At 39.3% G+C, this 17,465-nt stretch overlaps 1 protein-coding gene across 3 annotated transcripts in view; it reads right to left on the minus strand.

The window, feature by feature from the left end:
• The window catches only part of adcy3a (adenylate cyclase 3a), a 63,966-nt gene extending 47,250 nt beyond the window's left edge, over positions 1 to 16,716 (minus strand). The window contains exons 1-3 of one of the 3 annotated variants that reach the window (XM_015018480.1): positions 14,735 to 16,716; positions 12,499 to 12,648; positions 3,250 to 3,380 (exon numbers count right to left, since the gene is read on the minus strand). In XM_015018480.1, coding sequence (XP_014873966.1) covers positions 3,250 to 3,380; positions 12,499 to 12,648; positions 14,735 to 15,409 — 956 coding nt within the window. In that variant the 5' untranslated portion in view covers positions 15,410 to 16,716. Of the gene's footprint in view, positions 1 to 3,249; positions 3,381 to 8,128; positions 8,310 to 12,498; positions 12,649 to 14,734 lie in introns of those variants that run through there. The other 2 variants (XM_015018479.1, XM_015018478.1) reach the window with 2 other exon arrangements.
• Between the last annotated feature and the right edge of the window lie 749 nt (positions 16,717 to 17,465).

The following is a 17,465-nucleotide window of genomic DNA, read 5'->3' on the forward strand; positions in this document are numbered from 1 at the left end:
GGGGGTAAACAAATTTTTTTGTCAGGGGGGCCCACGATTCCTGGCAGCACCCCTGGATCTTGATATAAATACTAATTCTGGCCTGTGGGCTTTGTGTGTGAATTTTGAGATTCTTCCAAGTGGCTCAATCCACAAATGTCTTTTTTTAAACAGGGAATGTTCAGCAACCAGTCAGATACAGAGCTTTTGGAATGGGTTAATGTGACTGGCTTATACAAAAGTTACCCAAAGTGGGAAAAAAGTGCATGAATCATCCTCTGCATGTGTGGATCATTCTGCACATTTGTGACTTGTTTTGTGCATTTGTGATGTAATGAAGAGAGCTTCAATACTGGGACTATTTTACTTAAGTCACTGTATAGCACTTTAAAAGCACTTTTTGCACTTTATTAACAAGCAGTTTATTTAGCACTGCACTTCAAGTAGAAATTTGCACATAACAATTTGCACACGAGAAGTTTTAATTGTATTTATGGAGTATTTTAGTAATTAGCATGTAGCCTTTTGTTCTGGGCTCTGCACAGCTGCTCCTCATTGAGAAGTGAGCTGGTTGCCTGTGGAGGGAGGATAATTGTTACTCAGAGCAATGAGCTACTGGTGGGTAAAACTGAGCAAATGTTTGTGCATAATCTGTTAGGTGTGGAGTGCTGATATTAAGTGACTCGCCTGTCTTTTCTGTGTCCTCTCCAGGGTGTTTGGACAAATACTACCCCAGGGGTCCAGACACCATTTACAGGTTCCGGGAGAGGCCATTGAAAAGTGGGGGGAAAAGGGGGGGTCATATATGGGTTTCTGTGGTGGCTTCATTTGGTGTAAGATAAAACATAAAATATTTATATAAAGTAAATGGAAATGTTTGTGTTTAGTAAAAGGTATTTTATTTAAATAGATGGAGATTGGTGAATTGAGATCCCCCTGTGAATTGGAAGTGGTTTGGTCCGTCACAGCTGAGACTATTTTAGCCTGCAGTTTCACCTGTGAAATGTTTTGTTGATGCTGTGAGAAGAATAAACCCACTGCTGTTTCCACCTGACTCTGCCTCAAGTAGTCTTCCTCACTGTAAACTCCAGCCGCAAAAGGCTGCCTTGTTGCATGTGAATATTGAGACTGTTTTAGCTCCATACTATGATTAAGTGCACAAGATTTATAGGCAATATCTCTCAATAGAAGAATGTTTATGCCTCTAAATAATTTACTCATGAAAAAGCAACTGAAACTAATTACTACCCTAGGTCTGTTGCATGAATGTGGAAATAATAGCAAAGTTTAAAAATAAATTGCAATTTGTATACTTAAATTAAAGGTTGAATCATTGAACTGACACAAGTCAATATGTGCAGTAGGTCTATTTCATCAAGGGAACTGCAGTAGTTGTTAAAATATTAACATAATAGCTACACATTAGCAATTTTGTATTGCAGGACACATGGTTGGTACTGAATACATGCTGAGAAAGGTTCACAAAATTTTGACTTTTCATTACTTTATCAGCTGCCCTTGGTTTTATAGATAGTAAACCCTAATAGCGTCTAGCAAGACACTGGAAGTACTGCCAGTCAGAAGAACATGATTACCAGATTCCATTTATTATCGCTACTGCAAATAGCTTTTTACCAATTGAGGGTTTTTTTCCCTTTTCCTCTAGGAAGAAAATTAATGCTTGATTTTTAAAAAATAAACAGAGTATATTATGTGCAAACAAGGGCTTCAACTTTACCATTTCACTTCCCCAAAATGCTATGAGTTTCATATTGTACTCTATTAAGCTCTGCCAACTGGGAGATGGTAGAAGAGTCACCCCTGGCTGGCAGGATGTACCACAGTGTTACAGGCATTCATGATGTCAAGCTGCCATGGGTACATGAGAAAAAGACAGTAAAGAAGACGGGCAAGACCACATCTATGACTAAATGAGCATTCATAAAATAATTGTTGAGAAAAAATGGAGCCAACTTTTTTCTTTGGGCTTCAACTTATAGATATCGAGTAACTGAATTTGATTAATTTATGTGTGTTAACTAGCTCCACCATTCTATGACCAGAATATCAAAACAGCTAAAATGAGCAGTAGTATGTCATTTTATTGTTTTAAGTTTCCAAACAATTTCCAAGTTTAGTTTATTAACTAAGTCAGTAACATTGAATCAAAACTGCTCAGTCTGTGAGATTCTCAACAGAAAAAAGAGCAAATGATTCCCTGAGAGGTACATTTTTAGTCTAACAGAGAAACTTTGTAAAAAGTTTGTAAAAAATAATTTCCAACTTCTTCAGTTTGTTTTTCAAAAGGTATATAGTTTTTAAAACATTTTTTGTGCAAAATTTGCAATTATATTACTTATATTCCAGTTTGTCAGAGGAGATGAAATGTGCATAACATTTTACATTCACAGTAAATAGGCTTCATATTTCTGAGAGCTACAGTTACTTGCTTACGAAGATGTAGCCAGACTAAGAGATTGTTTTTTTGCTTGTTTGAAATATAACACAAAACTTGTAATAATACAATATAGTTGTAATTTTCTTAGAATTCTATACCACATTTGTGATAAAATGAGGACTACTGAGGGTCTTGTGAAGTTATAGTTGGTATTGGTTTTACAAATAAGGAAATACTTCATCTTTTAAAACACCAGAATAAAATCATCAGCCACAGGACTTTGAAACGATTGTTTAAACAACTTTTTATTTCAAAGAACCAGACTTGCTGAGCTGGTCACGTCAGATCTTGATAACTATCAAACTTTTTTTTAATTAAAATTAAAAAAAATTTCCATCTTTTGACTGTGACGACTTTGTAGTATATCTGTTCTCGTAATATTATGACTTTATTCTTGTAGTTAAAAAAATATATTAGTCTGGCCCTAAAACTCCATCATGCTTGCTTTACTACCCTCTGCCATGATTTTTCTTTTCACTGTCACAAACTTCTCCATCTCTTCTCTATGGTGGTGGATGTGTTTCAAAACATCTGTGCTTCTATCCACAGCTCTGCACCAGTATTTCAGTATAGACTACCTCTTCTACTGGCTTGAACAGGGAGCCTGTTGATTGATTTGAACACTGCTGCCACCTAGTGACTGGAGGTTTGTTTATCAGTCAAGCATGAGAAAAGAGGACAACTATAAAGTCCTGCTTCTGACGCCCATAGTCATGATGCTCAGCCCCCCAGCCCGCTGCCCCAGGGGGCGCACCCCACTATTTGAGAAGTACTGCTTTAGACAGACTTACCGCAACATACAGCCAAGTTACCTGACATTTTCATGCCTGTACATGTACATGGTGTTGAACTGTTGCATCTCTTTTTGACTGGGCTCCTTCTTCATATCCTGAAGCATCTCATCAGCTATATGCTTGGGAAGAATGGAGAGCAGGAGACGTTCCTGTAGAGCACATGACAATAAATCATAGACATGAACCATACTTGTGACTGAACACATACTTTGATTTACTTTGACATTCCATGCTTTCTCTTTATTCTCTACATACTCTATAATGTATTTATAATGTGTAAAAAGCACAATAAACTTGAAAACAACTATCTTCCAGGATCCAGGGTTGATTAGATTTTCAAGTTTCTTTATTTTTATCCTCAGCCCTAGTTTCTGTCTTTAGATTGAACATAGGTTTAGTTCTGTGTGTGTAGTTTAATCTTTGTATTTAGTTTATATTTTACTACAGTTAGATTTATGTTTTGCTTGTTTCCTAGTTAATGTTTTCTCCTCCTGTGTCAGTACCCCCACTCCCTCACTCTCCCTGTCTGGTCTCTACCCTCAGCTGCAGCCTCTTCCCAATCAGCCACTAGTGCTCCGTCCAGTAATCATGCTCCCAGTTTATAAGCTCTTTACTTTCTGACAGTCCACTTCTGAAGAAATGTCTTCTTCTGGACCTGAGTTTCTCAAATTCATGGATGGATTGAATCAACAAGTTATCAAAGCTACTTCTTTTCTTAGTGCTCACAAAGGAGACTTTACTCCATCAAAACCAACTGGCTCTGATTACCCAGAGCATCCACCACTCTGTGTATCAGAGGTCGGAGATTTCAGACAGTAGCTTTGCACCCGTCTTCCTCTAGAATAGGCCATTTTAACTCTTTCAAATATCTGAGAATTGAGGTAAAAACCCATACACAAACTCTGACGCTAACTTTGTACAAAAGCTCAACATGTGTAAAACTTCTTCATTGACTTTAATGAGCTTTTATCTTTTATATGCATTGATAGTGACTGTTTAACAATTGTGGGAGATTTCAACATTCATGTTGACAAGCCTGAAGACAGAGGGCCAACAAAGCTGTGTGACATACTTGAAAATTTTGGTCTAAATCAGCTTGTTAAATAAACACACAATTGAGGTCACACACTGGACCTGGATATCAGTAAGGGTTTGAATATTTCCAATATCTGTAACTGATTGTCGTCCTGTCTGACAAAGATGACACTGTTATCTTTGACAGTGCAATTTCTGTTCACTCTCTTAGCCAATCATCCATCCATCCATCTATCCATCCATTTTCTTCCACTTATCCGGGGTCGGGTGGCGGGGGGCAGCAGCTTCAGAAGGGAGGCCCAGACTTCCCTTTCCCCAGCCACTTCTTACAGCTCCTCCGGGGGAACCCCAAGGCGTTCCCAGGCCAGCCGAGAGACAGCGTGTCCTGGGTCTTCCTCGGGGCCTCCTCCCGGTGGGACGTGCCCGGAACACCTCACCAGGGAGGCGTCCAGGAGGCATCCTGACCACATGCTCTTGACGTGGAGGAGCAGCGGCTCTACTCTGAGTCCCTACCGGATGACCGAGCTTCTCAACCTATCTCTGAGGGAGATCTCAGCCACCCTGCGGAGGAAACCCAGTTCGGCAGCTTTTATCCGTGATCTCGATCTTTCGGTCATGACCCAAAGCTCATGACCATAGATGAGGGTGGGAACGTAGATCGACCGGTAAATCGAGAGCTTCGTTTTTTGGCTCAGCTCTCTCTTCACCAAGACAGAACGGTACAGCGCCCGTTTCACTGCTGACGCTGCATCAATCCTTAGCCAATCAGCTACTATCATAAAACACTCTTTCACAGACAACACAGCAGAAACATTTAATCAAATCTACTCTTCTTCCTCGCCTTTAAGCTGTAACCATGTAGATGAGTTGGTAGATAATTTACATTCTAAAATTTCAGGTACCATTTATTTCACTGCTCCCATTGAAATGAAGGTTGTGTCTGGTAGGAACAAGTTTCCATGGAGAAATGCACAAACAATTAGATCTGGAAGACAACTTTGCCGTAAGACCGAACATAAATGGTGTAAAACTCAACTTCACGTTTATTATGAGATCTATAAAGAAAGACTGCATAGCTATCACTCAACACTAAAACATGCAAGGGAACTGTTCTTTGCTGAAATCATAAAACAAAAACCTTAATGATGGTTGAGCTTTATTTGCAGCACTTGACAGGCTCTTAAGACTTGAGTAGGACTCTCTGGTCCAGTATGCAACTGGTTCAAATCTTACATAAAGAACTGGGATTTTTCTTTGTTTCAATAGGAAACTTCTCATTGAAGCGGACAGAAGTCAGATGTGGGGTACTCCAAGGTTCAATCCTAGGACCATTCTAATTCAATATGTATATGCTCCCACTAGCTCAGGTTATAACAGCAAATAGGATTTGTTACCATAACTACACAGATGATATACAGCTTTGCATTACGATGTCACCAGGTGACTCTGAACCCATCCAATCACTGAACAGATGCTTAGAACAGATAAATGTGTGGATCTGCCATAACATTCTCCAGCTGAACAGAAACAAAACTGGTTATTATTAAGGAGGTTATTATCTTTGGACCTAAAGAGAAACGATGTAGAGTCAACACACAACTTCAGTTATTACAGCTAGAAACCAGTGATCAGGCCCGAAACCTGGGAGTAGTGATGGACTCTGACCTGAACCTTCAGAGCCACATTAAGACAGTCACAAAGTCGGCCTTCTACCACCTGAAGAACATCTCCAGGATTAGAGGACTGATGTCTCAGTGAGATCTAGAGAAACTCATCCATGTGTTTCTTTAGTCGCATTGATTACTGCAACAGCGTCTTCACAGGTCTGACTAAAAAATCAATCCTCCAGCTCAATCTGATCCAGAACGCTGCTGTTCATATTCTACTAAAACCAGAAAGATAGAGCACATCACCCAAGGTCTAAAGTCAATACACTGGCTGCCTGGACCTCAGAGAACATACTTTGAGATACTGTTGGTTTATAAATCACTGAACGGCTTAGCACCACAATACATTAAAGACATGCTGATGTTGTATCAACCTTCCAGACCCCTCAAGTCTTCTGGTTTCTGATCTGCATGTAGTGTTTCAGTTGTTGACTGTGTGTTTCTATGACTTTGTATTTTTGTGTTTTTATGACATAAAACGGGCTGCACATTGGTGCAGTTGGTAGAGCTGTTTCCTTGCAGCAAGAAGGTTCTGGGTTCGATTCCCAGTCCGGGTCTTTCTGCATGGAGTTTGCATGTTCTCCCTGTGCATGGTGGGTTCTCTCCAGGTACTCCGGCTTCATCCCACAGTCCAAAACCATGACTGTCATGTTAATTGGTCTCTCCAAATTCTCCCTAGGTGTGTGTCTGTGTGCATGGTTATTTGTCCTGTCTGTCTCTGTGTTGCCCTACGACAGACTGGCGACCTGTCCAGGGTGTACCCCGTCTCTCAAAATAGTTTCTTTCAGGATGGGCCCGGAATGTTAGCTGGAGATAGGCACCAGCACCCCCCTGATCCCACTAGGGACAAGGGTCTTAGAAAATGGATGGATGGATGACATAAAGCGCTTTGTTGCTGAAATGTGCTATACAAATACAACTTGATTTGATTTTGATTTGACTGTCCCACTTATTACAGTAAAATATTTACGATAGAGCCCTTGCAGAATGAGGTCACGTGCACAAGATCCTGCCCCCACTCCCTCTTAGAGGGCAAAAAGCTGCTTGCTAACAATGACTAGCATTGGATTTAGCTGCTAAGTTTTCAATAAAACTTGCTAAATCTTAAGTGTAAGCAGTGCTTACACTTAAATGTCTACACTAATTGTCAACACTATGATAACAAGATAACAAGGTCAGGAAAAAGTTTTAATGAAGAAAAAATAGCAAGGGAGAGGGAAGTAGTGGACAACTGTAGCATGTAGATGTGAGGTGAAATTCTGTGTGTTTAAACAAAAAAAGGCGACCTACACACAAACTCTGACAGATCATCAGCAGAGCAGGTGTTTAAATGAGCTAATCATCTAGTTAGACTAGCTAATAGCAGCTAACTAGATAATAAATAATCTATCACAAAGATTACTTATTAATGATTGCAAAATAAACATCAAGCCTAAAAACATAATACTGAATGTTCTGTTCTTTGTGTAGGAAATGTTTAAGTCTGTGAGGATTTGAGTTTTCTGTGTTTATTTTTGGTTTCCTTGTCCAGTGAGTCTCTGTGTTGTCCTGTTCTCCCCTTGATTGTTTCCCAGCTGTGTCTAGTTTCCCTGATTACCTCCAGATTACCTCCAGTGTATTTAAGTCCACCTGTTGTCTCTGTCTCTTGTCGGGTCCTTGTCTAATGTCAGATATTGCCGTGTCAACGCTGTCGTTCCTGTCTGTGTGCCTAAGGCTCCAGTTTCCCTGTGTTGCCAGTGTTTGGATTTTGTTTCTCAGATTCATCATTAAACCTATCATCTTCTAATTATGTCAACCTGGGCTTGTTGCGTTCATCCTCACCATCACCAACCGCAAATCATGACAGTTTTTTTTGGCATTGAATCTTGATACATTAGTGGCGTTGTTGTCAATCAGTTGCTATGGCAACAAGTCTGTGTGTATTGTAGCCAACACAGAGAACAACAAAAATACGAGTGGTTTTGAATCATTCTTCAAAAGTTTTTCCGAGTTATTTTTCCCATTGCTGTGGTGTTGCACTGAATTAATAATACCAACATCTTCAGTTTCATTTTGCTAACAAAATTATTGTACCACAGCAGCCTGGCTATGGATGGCATGTAAAACAACAGTCTTTTTTCCCTCCAGTGTTGTGCCCATATGCAAAATTTCCAGAGGTAAATGATAGCATGCAAGGTGTCTATAGGTCTTCTTACCTGTTGCTGGCTTTGCTCTTCTAGGTTAAGTTTAACCTCCAGTGACTGTCTTGCTTCCAGAAAAGCCTTTCGATGCTTCCGGTCAGCCATGTAGTACGATGTGACACCCACGGTGATGGCACAAATATAGATCACAATGTTGGCCAGTAGCTTGAAAACAAACATGAAGAGAGATTCAAAATTAGAACTCAGGATGAGATGAGGATATACATCTATTTATGAACTATTTGACTACAAGAAGCCCTATACATAGTTCCCACAAGTCTGAACCAGAAGTGATCCACACTGTCTTAGTATATACCAAGACCATTTGTTTGCGCAATGCGTAGCAGACCCATGGCTTCGAGACCAACAAAAAAGAAAATATCTGGACACTCAACCAATGCGCATAAACAAAACTGTTGCTTTCAGGAGGGACCCATATGAGATAGAGAAGTACAGTATGTCAGTCAATGTGGCGAGGCTCCCTCCAATCTCATGTTACAAGATAGTTAACTAACTAGTGAACGGGGTATTAATGCTATAATCTGTGTTAAATCTGTCTATAACAGTTTTAATCCTGGGCAGATTACAAAAAATAAATAAATGCATTTTCAAAAATTGATGGGGACAAACAGCAGAGATGTACATGCAATCACCGTGATCATGAATATCATTTAATATCTGCTTTCAAGGATTTTATTTATTCTTAAATTTCCATAGTGGAGTATTTAAAAACAAAAAAAAACAAGAATTGGTTGCTTATTTTGGGGATTTTTTTCTAATTAATTGGACATACATACGTAGTTGCCTACAAATAAATAAGGAAACATTATGTCCACATTTTTGAAACTATCAGCAAGTTTTTGCCAGAGACTTCTTGCCACAGTTGACACCAGTGGACAAGTGTTGTTTCTTCTTTAAACAGTGTTTAATGGCAATACTTTCAATGGTTAAACTGTAATGGTATAAAGTTCATAAATAAGTTTAAGATTTAGCTATGTTTAATTAAGGCGTGGACAGCTGAGTGGAAAATTCACAGATCACACTTTACTCTTGAAAATGTCTAAATGAAATGTTAAAACAAATACTGTTTCTCTCTAATCTTAGTGACCAAATAGTGATTCACACTAAAACAAATCATTTGAGATTTAAGAAATACCTTGGGTTGCCTCGGGATCAATTCCCAACTTTACCAACTTGTTTCCAGATTTACTACCTGGCTTTTCCCATTGTTAGACCACACATTTATATATTTTTTGTTCCAGTTTATTTCAAANCAATCCTTAGCCAATCAGCTACTATCATAAAACACTCTTTCACAGACAACACAGCAGAAACATTTAATCAAATCTACTCTTCTTCCTCGCCTTTAAGCTGTAACCATGTAGATGAGTTGGTAGATAATTTACATTCTAAAATTTCAGGTACCATTTATTTCACTGCTCCCATTGAAATGAAGGTTGTGTCTGGTAGGAACAAGTTTCCATGGAGAAATGCACAAACAATTAGATCTGGAAGACAACTTTGCCGTAAGACCGAACATAAATGGTGTAAAACTCAACTTCACGTTTATTATGAGATCTATAAAGAAAGACTGCATAGCTATCACTCAACACTAAAACATGCAAGGGAACTGTTCTTTGCTGAAATCATAAAACAAAAACCTTAATGATGGTTGAGCTTTATTTGCAGCACTTGACAGGCTCTTAAGACTTGAGTAGGACTCTCTGGTCCAGTATGCAACTGGTTCAAATCTTACATAAAGAACTGGGATTTTTCTTTGTTTCAATAGGAAACTTCTCATTGAAGCGGACAGAAGTCAGATGTGGGGTACTCCAAGGTTCAATCCTAGGACCATTCTAATTCAATATGTATATGCTCCCACTAGCTCAGGTTATAACAGCAAATAGGATTTGTTACCATAACTACACAGATGATATACAGCTTTGCATTACGATGTCACCAGGTGACTCTGAACCCATCCAATCACTGAACAGATGCTTAGAACAGATAAATGTGTGGATCTGCCATAACATTCTCCAGCTGAACAGAAACAAAACTGGTTATTATTAAGGAGGTTATTATCTTTGGACCTAAAGAGAAACGATGTAGAGTCAACACACAACTTCAGTTATTACAGCTAGAAACCAGTGATCAGGCCCGAAACCTGGGAGTAGTGATGGACTCTGACCTGAACCTTCAGAGCCACATTAAGACAGTCACAAAGTCGGCCTTCTACCACCTGAAGAACATCTCCAGGATTAGAGGACTGATGTCTCAGTGAGATCTAGAGAAACTCATCCATGTGTTTCTTTAGTCGCATTGATTACTGCAACAGCGTCTTCACAGGTCTGACTAAAAAATCAATCCTCCAGCTCAATCTGATCCAGAACGCTGCTGTTCATATTCTACTAAAACCAGAAAGATAGAGCACATCACCCAAGGTCTAAAGTCAATACACTGGCTGCCTGGACCTCAGAGAACATACTTTGAGATACTGTTGGTTTATAAATCACTGAACGGCTTAGCACCACAATACATTAAAGACATGCTGATGTTGTATCAACCTTCCAGACCCCTCAAGTCTTCTGGTTTCTGATCTGCATGTAGTGTTTCAGTTGTTGACTGTGTGTTTCTATGACTTTGTATTTTTGTGTTTTTATGACATAAAACGGGCTGCACATTGGTGCAGTTGGTAGAGCTGTTTCCTTGCAGCAAGAAGGTTCTGGGTTCGATTCCCAGTCCGGGTCTTTCTGCATGGAGTTTGCATGTTCTCCCTGTGCATGGTGGGTTCTCTCCAGGTACTCCGGCTTCATCCCACAGTCCAAAACCATGACTGTCATGTTAATTGGTCTCTCCAAATTCTCCCTAGGTGTGTGTCTGTGTGCATGGTTATTTGTGCTGGCTGTCTCTGGGTTGCCCTACGACAGACTGGCGACCTGTCCAGGGTGTACCCCGTCTCTCAAAATAGTTTCTTTCAGGATGGGCCCGGAATGTTAGCTGGAGATAGGCACCAGCACCCCCCTGATCCCACTAGGGACAAGGGTCTTAGAAAATGGATGGATGGATGACATAAAGCGCTTTGTTGCTGAAATGTGCTATACAAATACAACTTGATTTGATTTTGATTTGACTGTCCCACTTATTACAGTAAAATATTTACGATAGAGCCCTTGCAGAATGAGGTCACGTGCACAAGATCCTGCCCCCACTCCCTCTTAGAGGGCAAAAAGCTGCTTGCTAACAATGACTAGCATTGGATTTAGCTGCTAAGTTTTCAATAAAACTTGCTAAATCTTAAGTGTAAGCAGTGCTTACACTTAAATGTCTACACTAATTGTCAACACTATGATAACAAGATAACAAGGTCAGGAAAAAGTTTTAATGAAGAAAAAATAGCAAGGGAGAGGGAAGTAGTGGACAACTGTAGCATGTAGATGTGAGGTGAAATTCTGTGTGTTTAAACAAAAAAAGGCGACCTACACACAAACTCTGACAGATCATCAGCAGAGCAGGTGTTTAAATGAGCTAATCATCTAGTTAGACTAGCTAATAGCAGCTAACTAGATAATAAATAATCTATCACAAAGATTACTTATTAATGATTGCAAAATAAACATCAAGCCTAAAAACATAATACTGAATGTTCTGTTCTTTGTGTAGGAAATGTTTAAGTCTGTGAGGATTTGAGTTTTCTGTGTTTATTTTTGGTTTCCTTGTCCAGTGAGTCTCTGTGTTGTCCTGTTCTCCCCTTGATTGTTTCCCAGCTGTGTCTAGTTTCCCTGATTACCTCCAGATTACCTCCAGTGTATTTAAGTCCACCTGTTGTCTCTGTCTCTTGTCGGGTCCTTGTCTAATGTCAGATATTGCCGTGTCAACGCTGTCGTTCCTGTCTGTGTGCCTAAGGCTCCAGTTTCCCTGTGTTGCCAGTGTTTGGATTTTGTTTCTCAGATTCATCATTAAACCTATCATCTTCTAATTATGTCAACCTGGGCTTGTTGCGTTCATCCTCACCATCACCAACCGCAAATCATGACAGTTTTTTTTGGCATTGAATCTTGATACATTAGTGGCGTTGTTGTCAATCAGTTGCTATGGCAACAAGTCTGTGTGTATTGTAGCCAACACAGAGAACAACAAAAATACGAGTGGTTTTGAATCATTCTTCAAAAGTTTTTCCGAGTTATTTTTCCCATTGCTGTGGTGTTGCACTGAATTAATAATACCAACATCTTCAGTTTCATTTTGCTAACAAAATTATTGTACCACAGCAGCCTGGCTATGGATGGCATGTAAAACAACAGTCTTTTTTCCCTCCAGTGTTGTGCCCATATGCAAAATTTCCAGAGGTAAATGATAGCATGCAAGGTGTCTATAGGTCTTCTTACCTGTTGCTGGCTTTGCTCTTCTAGGTTAAGTTTAACCTCCAGTGACTGTCTTGCTTCCAGAAAAGCCTTTCGATGCTTCCGGTCAGCCATGTAGTACGATGTGACACCCACGGTGATGGCACAAATATAGATCACAATGTTGGCCAGTAGCTTGAAAACAAACATGAAGAGAGATTCAAAATTAGAACTCAGGATGAGATGAGAATATACATCTATTTATGAACTATTTGACTACAAGAAGCCCTATACATAGTTCCCACAAGTCTGAACCAGAAGTGATCCACACTGTCTTAGTATATACCAAGACCATTTGTTTGCGCAATGCGTAGCAGACCCATGGCTTCGAGACCAACAAAAAAGAAAATATCTGGACACTCAACCAATGCGCATAAACAAAACTGTTGCTTTCAGGAGGGACCCATATGAGATAGAGAAGTACAGTATGTCAGTCAATGTGGCGAGGCTCCCTCCAATCTCATGTTACAAGATAGTTAACTAACTAGTGAACGGGGTATTAATGCTATAATCTGTGTTAAATCTGTCTATAACAGTTTTAATCCTGGGCAGATTACAAAAAATAAATAAATGCATTTTCAAAAATTGATGGGGACAAACAGCAGAGATGTACATGCAATCACCGTGATCATGAATATCATTTAATATCTGCTTTCAAGGATTTTATTTATTCTTAAATTTCCATAGTGGAGTATTTAAAAACAAAAAAAAACAAGAATTGGTTGCTTATTTTGGGGATTTTTTTCTAATTAATTGGACATACATACGTAGTTGCCTACAAATAAATAAGGAAACATTATGTCCACATTTTTGAAACTATCAGCAAGTTTTTGCCAGAGACTTCTTGCCACAGTTGACACCAGTGGACAAGTGTTGTTTCTTCTTTAAACAGTGTTTAATGGCAATACTTTCAATGGTTAAACTGTAATGGTATAAAGTTCATAAATAAGTTTAAGATTTAGCTATGTTTAATTAAGGCGTGGACAGCTGAGTGGAAAATTCACAGATCACACTTTACTCTTGAAAATGTCTAAATGAAATGTTAAAACAAATACTGTTTCTCTCTAATCTTAGTGACCAAATAGTGATTCACACTAAAACAAATCATTTGAGATTTAAGAAATACCTTGGGTTGCCTCGGGATCAATTCCCAACTTTACCAACTTGTTTCCAGATTTACTACCTGGCTTTTCCCATTGTTAGACCACACATTTATATATTTTTTGTTCCAGTTTATTTCAAAGGGGTTATTTCAGTTTCAGAAACCCAGGCGAATCCAGTTACTACTACAACTTACACTGTGAGCCAAGACAGTGTTGGTTCACTCCTCACCTCTGTGTATGACTAATTAGTTTCTTGATCACTCCTTTAGAAAAAACACAGACATAAAATAAAGCATACCACAGCACTGGGAACTCCACCGAGTTAGAGTTGAATAGCTCTGGCCCCCAAGAAACTGTGGCAAATGTTCCTTATTTTTATTTCTGAAAGATGACAACCCTACGCACTTATTTTCCACTATTACTCTCATCATGTGTACCTGTGTCTGATTATTGCCTGCTGCCTCTCTCCCATGTCTCCACCTAAATATGTTCTTTCCAGCCAGACATTTTCTGCTAGATTGTATAATGCCTGAGAGCCTGTCTAGGGTTTCTTCTTGCCTTGCCTTGACCTATTGTTTATGACCATGGCCCATTTCTGACCTCAACTAAGGACTATGTCTTGGGATACTTCTGCCACTTTTGAATCTGGTTACTCAAACTGGACAGAGCTTCTGGAAATAGGCACCAGCATCCCCACAACAATGCATGGAAAAGCTGGTGTAGGCCATGTTTGTCTGTCACAAACATGTAACTAAATCTAGTCGTCACAAATTATAAGCTCCACATTTTAAGTACACTCACAGAAATTACAGAAGAACACTGTAGTTATTTCCGTCCAAAAGTTAATTCCTGTCTATCACTGAAGAACATTTATTAACCCAGGTTAGCTTACGACAGTATTTCTCAATTCCCGTCCTCGAGGACAACTGCCTTGCATGTTTTAGGTGTTCCCTCTGCATGCAATCAAGTGCATGGAGAGGAGGTCATGCAATCATTTGAGTCAATTGTTCTACAACAGAGACACATCTAAAACAATTACATAAGAACATAAGAGCCACAATTGAGAAACACTAGTGCGAGACAATCTCACTGACCCAACTTCCCCCCTCAAGTGTTACCTGTCTGGCGAGCGCTGAGCCCTGGATGTTCTCCTGCTGCTGCTGAGCAATGGTGACTCCAAGAACCAGGGTGTGAACCCCACAGGATACAGTAGTGATGAGCACAATGGGTGTTAGTCTCAAAGGCAGAGTAAGGAAAAAAGAAAAGCTGAAGAAGGCCTGCCAACCCACTGTGTCACTAGCCTGGTGGAAACGAGCATAGTTTAGACCCAAGTGGCAAAATATCTGTAATGCGATAAGGACCCAGAGGGAATAGGGCACAAAACGTCTTGAGATCCGGTCTGGTAACAACCCAAAGCGGCACAGCAGGTAGAGAAGAATATCTCCTGCCAATCCCACAGTTGCCACAGAAACAGATGCAAGTTTTTCAGAGGTATAAACCACTGCACACATGATGAGGATGTAACTATCAAAAAGAGCAGCAAACACAACCAGCACCAAAAGTGTTTCATGTCTCTGCCTTCTGAAGTAGGTCTGGTAGAGATTCTCCAACGACTCTGGTGCAAATGTCAGGCGCATAAACCGTGGCAGGCAAAGGCAGGATCCAGAATTTCGAACTGTAACCTCGTGTGTTCGCCCAACAGCCTGCCCCGGATCAGAGGGCAATGTCACAGAGCAGTCTGCTGAATACTCCACAGAGTACTCTGGTTCAGAAAAAGCTTGATTGCGAGGCATGGTGAAAACTCTGAACCAAAATTTTCAGTCTTGTTTTAATCAAAGAATATAAGGCATGTTGTCCTGCAGCAGTGGATTAATATAAAAATAATGTTCAAATGTATCACTTTTCTCTTTGCAGAGTGGTCTTGATTCTTCTGAGCACACACAATCAAGTGTTCTCATAACTTACAACAGCACTGGAGAGATGTATTCTTTCATCACAGCACTGATGTCCCCTTAGTCCAATGCAGTCAATCAATGTTCTGTCACCAGCACAGGGTAGTTCTATCGTTTATCAGAAAGATGAATCAATACTGATTAGATGCTTCAAAATTCATTAACAATATGTGACTTTCTGCTATATCCCATATTTGTCTATTTTTGAAGAATTTGTTTCTTCATCATTTCTCTGAATTGAATAGTTTCCTTCTTCATCTTTCCATGCCTGAATACAGATAGACAGAAAGTTTAGCACATAGATATTTATACCCATCCAACAATAGCTGTAGCATAGATTATGTCCACAGATAGATAGATAGATAGATAGATAGATAGATAGATAGATAGATAGATAGATAGATAGATAGATAGATAGATAGATAGATAGATAGATAGATAAAGTATCTGTCTTGCAAGTGATTTTATATATATAGACAACATGTGCATGTTGGCCTGCATAGCAACATGTTTGCTCCCTCACACAGGTATGTTGTGGAAGCACGTCTAAAATCTAACATCCTAATCTTACATACCTAGAGTCTATACATTACTTTTTTCACTGCTTATCGACAGGCAACCCCATCTTCGGTTGCAAAAGCCTCTCAATTAAAAGATGTACATATTACACACACTCCTCTGACTAGGATTTTTCCTTCATCCCCTTATTCTCCAATCCTTATTCCCTGTTTCCATGAACCTAGCATGCAGGACACATTTCATTTCTATAAGCTGTTCTGGATGTTTGGGAAATTATGTACATCATATGTCCTCCTACTTCCACTTACCTTCAGTAACGCCAGATTACGTCTCATTGTTTGTGCTAAATATAATTACCATTAGAATAACGAGGCTTCTCGCAGTCCTCTTGAAATGCTGCAGTTTACAATAACACAGCCATACGGAGGGAATATTTTTCATCAAAATAAATAACTCAGTGAGAGAAAATAAACGTAAAAGAGAGAGTCACCCTGACTTAGCACCGCATCTGTTCTCAGCAGAAAACGGAAAACCAAAAGCATTCAAAGATGTACATGATGATGTCGCCTTGACTACTGCTGTTGATACGAACGATGCGGCAATACCATCGCCATCTTGGTACGGGTTAGAGGGCTCCTCCCTCTAACATGACGTCCTAGTCACTTGGAAATGTAAATTCAAACACTCATATTTAATACATTTAAATATGTTCTGATGAGGCTCATTTGTCAGATTAAAAGTGCTTTAACTTTAAGTGAAAAATAATCAAAAGGAATAAAGTCGTTAAAAGGCCAGTTTATATGTAATGACTTAAGTGAATTGATTTACTGAACGGACTTTTCAAATTCTAAATTACTTAATGCATCTGTATATATACATCCATATTCAATAAACTTATCTTACTGACATATTAATTCATGTCAGTCATTAGATTTACTACATATATTTAGTACAGAGACAGTGATGATGTTGAGCCTTTATTTTTGATAAGGATTATTTTCTACATACACTTTTCTGCTAAAGTTGTGACATTTAAAATTACATTACACCAAAACAATAAACTTCTGCACTATGGTGCATCAGAAAAGTATTCACAGCACATCACTTTTTTTTCACATCTGACTACGTTACAGATATTAATTTCAAACTGTAATAAATACCTCTAGTTATTACCATATCTAAACCATATCTTCTAAGCATAGAAGACTCTTTGGTACCTGAGCCTTGTCATCTTTCCTCTTGACAACTAGTTCTTTCTCCAGGTGCTCAGCACTTAGATGTAGTTCAGAAAGGGTTTCTCTTAACAGCTTTCGATGTGACAAAAACAGCAACAAGGTGTTACACTTGAGAAGCCACCAGCAGCCTTCTTAAGGCTAAG

The sequence above is a fragment of the Poecilia latipinna genome, unplaced genomic scaffold (assembly GCF_001443285.1).
Source record: "Poecilia latipinna isolate Pla-1442-1.1 unplaced genomic scaffold, P_latipinna-1.0 Scaffold2281, whole genome shotgun sequence".
In the NCBI taxonomy this organism is placed as follows: Eukaryota; Metazoa; Chordata; class Actinopteri; order Cyprinodontiformes; family Poeciliidae; genus Poecilia; species Poecilia latipinna.